Below are 7,120 nucleotides of genomic sequence, written 5' to 3' on the forward strand. Positions count from 1 at the left end.
GGGAAGATCTATTACGGGTCAAGGAAGCTAGGGGCGGTCCCCAGATCCCCAGGAGCCACCACAGAACTGAGCAGGAGAGTGAGTCAGGGACAAAAGGGGCACCTTAATTTGAGCCGGGGTGCCTAGGAACGCTTGCTCCAAAAATGAAGAAAACAGACATATGAGACATGGAATTGGAGGCAGAATACAATGGCAGTTTAATGAGAAGATGCAACTTCAAAGAAACCGCAGAATAGAGACATAAAGTACAAAATACAGAATCCAGATAATCATACAGCTGTCATAATATTCTCTGTATCTCAATTAATGTACTGACAGAGAGAGAGAGAAAACACATCTATAAATGCATCATGAGAAACAAGTTACACCAAGGAAAATGTTACCTAGGAACACTCACGTTTACTCTTAGAGCAAGCATTCCTGCAATTACAATACAAAATCTTTTAAATGCAAAAGTAAAGAGAACAATGGTTAAACATAACATGACATTTCATATAGGTAAAATAGAATAAGATACTTCAAGCAAAGCAGAGCAAGACATTTTAAGCAAAGGAAGACAAGAGCTCCCAGCTCTTGGGGAAAACCTGCACTGCCTGTTAACCTACATACAGACGGCGAGGTAGTCCGTCGATATCTGTGGGTGCTCCCTTTTTATATCATTTTGTGGGCTCCTTTGCACGCTACATCTACCTACGTATGCTACCCAAAAGCTTCGTCTGCAGATTTTACCAGACATTTCGTCATTTACCCACTTAATGCTGACAATGGACTGGGTGAAAAGGTCAGTCTCTCAGGCCAATCGCTTATCATAAGTTCCATAGAGCAAGCAGAAAATAATGGGTATTGTACGGGAATTCAATATATTTATGTATAAAATCTCCTCAGTTCTCCTAACTTGACACTCTGCGGTTGCCACTTCCTTAAAAGCGGGAAACCTGCCCAGGAAGCAAGTACCAGTCCAGGATGCAGCCTACTGTATGTCGACAGCTTCAGGGGGATGTTGAACTTTGATACCGAGCACGGAGCACTCGGGTAGGGTGGGGGCTACTAGTTTGGATCAGAAGGCCTCGCAGACCTGCCTTCAGACTGCTATACACTAAAATTGCAGAGCTATGGTCAATTTAACAAAGAGGCCTACATATTGAACAGAAGGGCCTACACAGGGGTTTTATGCTGGCTGAGTGGTAAGGATGTCTCAGGATAATTTTATGGCAAGACCGGAGGCTCCTATTATGCTTTCTTTTCTTGCTTTATTCCAATAGCAGCAAGATAAAACTACTCTTCCCAGAAGGCTTGGAGAAACAACTACCAGCCAATGGGAAACAAAGAAGCAAATACTGACCAATCACATCATAGATAATAGTATAAGGTGTATCGTGACTGCAAACAGCCCTCTTTTCTTGCTGCTCGCAGTCAAGATAAGTACCTTTTTTCCTGTCATTCATATGAAGTTAATTAATTCGAATTACTGTCATGGTATTGTTCTGTTTATGGTATTTTTGGCCTTTGTAGCGCAACTTGTTGCTCCCGTTTTCTTCGCGCTCTCACACGCGCACACAACTTTCAGTTTACGTTCCCCCCGTGCCCTGCACGCATTGCCTGCCCCTCGCGCGCCTCTCTCTCACCGGTTTCCGCCTCCTCTGTGGCGCAGCGCTCCAGAACGGCTCCTCAGTTCGACGCGCTGTTACCGGCTCCTCACCACGTTTCCTTCGTGTATATTTCACACGCCCCCTAAGGGGAGGGGTTTCTTCTTTTTCATACGCCCACTCCTTTTCTCTGCACAAGCATAAATTAACCCTTTCTTGTCAGGTTTTGAACAGGCTCCAGTTTATTTTTCATAATGCAGGTTTCTAATGAGCCTCATGACAATGAAGGGGAAGAGTTCAAAGAAGATTTGAGCTCTTTTATTAATTCCTCAGTGGAGACTGCGGTCGAAGCTTCTATGAAGCGTTTTTCCAAGACTATGGAGAACTCTCTCTTAAGTATAATTGCCAAAGCAATGGCCCAATCTGCGGGGGATAGCAGAAAACTTACAGTGGTACACTCCAAGGTTTCTTCTTTGGCGTCAAGAGTGGTTGGTGAGTCTTCCTCACATATGACAGAGGACGTGGTTCCTCCCAGGCCTCCTGTTCAGGAGGGGTTAAAAAGTTTATCTGGTAAACGCAAGGTTAAGTCCAACAACCCGGAGGTACCACAGAAATTGGTCATTTCAACAATTCACGACACAGATGATGATATGGATGACGCCACTGACCTTGATGATATTTTTGATATTGTGAGTCCTTCCCCTCCTAAGAAATTGAAACTCGACGCTTTTGCGTCGGAGCCGGTGCTGGATCCTGAAGGTACCCCTCTCTTTGACCCGGCTTCTATCAGGCATCCTAATTCTACCGAATGGTTTCCTATTGACCATGTCGGAGAGTATATAACCTCCAGACTTCGTCTCCCTTTAGACAAAACTGTCCGGGCCAAATTAAAGTCCGAGTGTCCTAAGCCCTCTCTCCCTTCTCACATAACTTCTACCCCTGCCATTGATCAACCTCTCCTCACTTTCTTCTCGAAGTTTGGCAAGGACCCGCGCAAAGGCGTGGATAAAGCTTGGTCCTCCTGCCAAGACAAACTGCTTGATTTGGTGGGACCACTGGCCCGCATCTTTGATTTAGCTGAAACAGCTCGTCTGGATGGGACAGACCTTAACCCAGAGGAGATTTCGCTGTGGGTCCAACGCGCTTTTTGTCTCCTGGGAAACACTAATGCGGCCTTGACTCATGAGCGCCGCAAGGGTCTCTTAATAAAGTTAGATCCCAAGCTTGCCAACCTTGCCCCCCTAGATCCTGGCGTCAAGGCTGATGGTCTTCTCTTTGGAGATTCGTTAGTAAAGGACTTAAGTCGGTTTGTCACCACCTTTGCCTCATTGGACAAGGCGCAGCAGTCCATCAAGAAGGTCTTTCCTTCTCGGGTTTTTGGCAGGGCCGGAAGAGGCAGGAGCCGCTCTACCGGCCGTGGTTTCCAGTCCCAAGGCTCCCGTGGTGCCTTCAACTCCAACCAGCAGGATTTCAAGCCCCAGTTTTACCCCCAACGAGGTCGAGGTTACAGGGGCAGGGGCCAACGTGGCTTCCGCCACAACAACAACAACTCCCAACAAGGTGAGTGCAGTTATTCCTGTGGGGGGTCGTTTAGCCCTTTTCCTTCACAGATGGCAGACTCTCACTGCGGATCCATGGGTTCTCGACACCGTCCAGGGTTATCGTATCGAGCTTTACGCTCCTCCTTTTCAACATGTTCTTCCTTCCCCTCTAGTGTTCTCAACAGAAATGTCACTGCTGGTCACCTCGGAAATACAGGCCCTTCTCTCCAAAAAGGCTATTCTGGTTTCCCCCTTCGATCCCTCCGGCTTCCTCAGCACTCTTTTTCTTGTTCAAAAGAAAAACAAAAAGATGAGACCGGTGATCAATCTCAGATTCTTCAATCGGTTCGTGGTTTATCGCCACTTCAAAATGGAGACGATTCTTCACTTGCGAGACACTTTGCGTCTAAACGATTGGATGTCCGCATAGATCTCCAAGACGCTTATCTTTCTGTTCCTATTCACGAATCGCACACAAAGTTCCTCCAATTTCAATGGCAAAACGTCACTTATCGTTTTCAATCTCTGCCCTTCGGTCTTTCTTCAGCACCCTGGTGCTTCACAAAGGTAATGAGACCGGTCGTAGCTTATCTACGATCTCTGGGGATCAGACTCATCATTTATCTCGACGACATTCTCCTCATGAATCTAGACAAATCGGCATTATTGAACGATCTCAACACTACACGTTCTCTTCTTCTCGAATTGGGGTTTCTCCTCAATTTAGAAAAGTCCTCTCTCATCCCGACTCAGAGCATGGAGTTTCTGGGGTTCCGTATAGATTCCCCCCTGGCTTCCCTGTTTCTTCCTCAATCCAAGATCTCCACAATTCAAACGGAGATTTCCCAGGCTCTGCGCCGTCCACTCATTTCTCTCAGAACCCTTGCGAGAATAGTCGGCCTTTTATCAGCCTCCATTCAGGCTATCTTCCCAGGTCCCCTCCATTATCGCGCTCTTCAGCGCCTAAAGATCAGGCATCTTCGGCAAGGTCTCGCTTACTCCGATCAAATAGAATTAGATCTCGAATCTCAACTGGAACTGCAATGGTGGTTAAACCACTTGGAGGCTTGGAACGGCCGAACCATCTTCGCTTCCGCCCCAGATCTTGTATTAGAATCCGATGCAAGTCTGTCGGGTTGGGGCGCCCATTGTGGACCAATATCGACTGGCGGTACATGGTCAAAAGAGGAGTCCAAATTGCACATCAACTGTTTAGAGATGCTTGCAGGTTCCTTTGCAATCCAGAGTCTGGCAAAAGACAGAGTAAGTTGTACCATCCTTCTACGCATGGACAATGTTTCTGCGGTTCGTTATATAAACCATCTCGGTGGCACAAAATCGAAGGCTCTAGCAGATCTGGCAAAAAGCCTTTGGGAGTTTTGCCTTTCCAACAGACTTTCGCTCTCTGCGGAATATCTCCCAGGAGATCTCAACGCTGTGGCCGACTGGCATTCTCGCTTCCTCCGGGATTCCAGCGACTGGAAGCTTCTTCCCTCCGTGTTTCTCTCCCTCTCTCAGTTGTGGGGTCCTTTCTCAGTAGACCTTTTTGCTTCCCGTCTCAATTCCCAGTTGCCTCATTTCTTCAGTTGGCGTCCGGATCCTTTGGCTCTGGCGACCGATGCCTTCCTCCAAGATTGGTCCCTTCACCTCAATTATGCCTTTCCTCCTTTTCTGTTGATCAACAGGGTTTTATCGCAGGTGCGTCGCCAAATGACATCTCTGGTAATAATAACTCCCTTTTGGCAGTCCCAGATTTGGTTCCCGTCTCTCCTGGAATTGGCGGTAGACTTCCCCGTCCTTCTTTCTCCTTTCCCCAATCTTCTCTCGGATCCTCAGGGCAACCCCCATCCTTTAATGGTCAACCAGTCTTTGACGTTGTCCGCCTGGAAAATTTCCAGCCTTCCTCTTCTGATTTCGTCATTTCACAGGAAGCTTCAGTCTTTATTAGTCGAGCATGGGCCCCTGGCACCTCCAAGGCTTACAAGTCCGCCTGGTCTCTTTGGTCAAGCTGGTGTCTGCAGAAATCTGTCGATCCCGTTTCAGCCTCTTTAAACTTTATGGTTAACTTCTTAGCCTCTGAGGCTAGCTCGGGTAAATCCTATCGTACCATCAACCTCTATAGATCTGCCATTTCACTCAATCATACCCACATTGATGGAAAACCTGCGGGGGCGCATCCCTTGGTATGCAGACTATTAAGAGGAATTCGTTTTTCAAAACCTCCTTTGGCTAAGTATTCTAGTTTATGGGATGTCAATTTGGTTTTGCAATTGTTTTCTACCTGGCCTGATAACTCTGCTCTTTCATTAAAAATGATCTCAGCTAAACTTACTATGTTATTATGTTTAATTTCCATTAAACGAGTATCTGATGTGAAGGCCTTAGATGTTTCTTCTAGACAATTTACTCCTACTGGTGTAATGTTTCATATTCATAAACGTACCAAGACCAATTTACAGTCTGTGTTCTATCCCTATTTTCCCTCCAATCCCAAATTGTGTGTAGGCCAATGTTTAAAAGTTTATGAAAGTAAGACCTCTGCTCTCAGGACTTCCTCCAGCTCCCAACTCCTTATTTCCTTTCGTAAACCCTTTCATCCTGTTTCTGCTGCTACCTTGGCCCGTTGGGTTCGTTGGGTCATGTCCCTGGCAGGTATTGACGTCTCTGTTTTCGGAGCTCATTCCACTAGAGGAGCCATGGCTTCTAAAGCCTTTTGGGCTGGCTCCCGTCTGGAGGATATCCTGAAGTCAGCAGATTGGTCTAATGATTCAGTGTTCCGTACATTTTATTGCAAACCTGTTCTTACTGCTTCTTCTATGGTGGTTGATATGCTTTAAACAAGCATAATAGGAGCCTCCGGTCTTGCCATAAAATGTAGATTTTCCTAATAATTTATGACGGAAAGTCCTAATTTTATTAAAGACACGGAGGCGAGTATTATCCCGCCACAACACTTCTAACTGGTGTTCTCCCTCCCCACAGGAACTCCAGCGCTGCCACCGGCATCATCCTGAGGTCCTCATGGATTCTATCAAGATCATTCCTTCTGATACGGCACCTTCTGTCCTTGGACTGGATCTTCTCTCCGACTCTCCTCTGGTGGTCTTCGGAAAAGAACTTTTTACGTGGACTTTGACTTTTTGCATTTTGTTCTCTGTTTCTCCTTTATTTTTCCATACTCTATGATTGCTCGCATAAGAAAAGAGGGCTGTTTGCAGTCACGATACACCTTATACTATTATCTATGATGTGATTGGTCAGTATTTGCTTCTTTGTTTCCCATTGGCTGGTAGTTGTTTCTCCAAGCCTTCTGGGAAGAGTAGTTTTATCTTGCTGCTATTGGAATACAGCAAGAAAAGAAAGCATAATACTCGCCTCCGTGTCTTTAATAAAATTAGGACTTTCCGTCATAAATTATTAGGAAAATCTACATTATATAGCAACACAGGACCCGCTGGTCAATTTAATACGGCCTACAAATGCAGCTGGCAGGGCAAGGACAAGGGTCTCATACTTCAGGTGTGGACAGAACGGGCCAGGGGCCCCCTGTGATACAAAATCTACCCTCCTTCAAGGCTGTGGCAATGTAATAGACCATTGTGGGCAGAAGGAAGAGGCAATGGTAGTACAACCATACATGCCAACAGACCCGATTCAGCCAGGAAACGTCCAATGTTTTTAAGCTCAAATGGGCTTTATTTGATCTGTCTCCTGTCTACAATATCCTCTTTTTCAATGTAACTCAAAGGGGAAAATCAATACCCCAGTTTTTTTTCAAAATCTCCCTCTTACCAAGTTCAAAATGTTCGCAAGTATGGTACATTGGATCATGGAAGGAAATGGGATAGGGACATGGACTTGGATAACAAAGGACAGGAGGGACATGGAGAGGTGCACCAAACTGACCCTGCAGGGCAGGCATCAGGGTTTGCAGCAGCACAATACACCACACAGGGCATGCAGGACGGGAGTGCAGCACAACAATCCATAGAA

General features: G+C 46.2%; 1 protein-coding gene across 1 annotated transcript; it reads left to right on the forward strand.

Moving 5' to 3' along the window:
* Window positions 1-1,927: 1,927 nt before the first annotated feature.
* Window positions 1,928-3,557, forward strand: LOC146835257 (uncharacterized). The gene is made up of 2 exons (XM_085599967.1): window positions 1,928-3,146; window positions 3,301-3,557. Exons 1-2 carry the CDS (start codon window positions 1,943-1,945, stop codon window positions 3,555-3,557), a joined length of 1,461 nt encoding a protein of 486 aa, XP_085456093.1. The 5' UTR covers window positions 1,928-1,942.
* Window positions 3,558-7,120: the final 3,563 nt, after the last annotated feature.

The sequence above is a fragment of the Triturus cristatus genome, chromosome 4_2 (genome assembly GCF_964204655.1).
Source record: "Triturus cristatus chromosome 4_2, aTriCri1.1, whole genome shotgun sequence".
Taxonomy (NCBI): Eukaryota; Metazoa; Chordata; class Amphibia; order Caudata; family Salamandridae; genus Triturus; species Triturus cristatus.

Coding starts and splice junctions, on each gene's coding strand:
- LOC146835257 (XM_085599967.1), top strand. CDS start 1,943: ATGAAGCGTTTTTCCAAGACTATGGAGAACTCTCTCTTAAGTATAATT. Junction 3,147..3,300: donor CAACAACAACTCCCAACAAG/GTGAGTGCAGTT, acceptor CTTCCCCTCTAG/TGTTCTCAACAGAAATGTCA.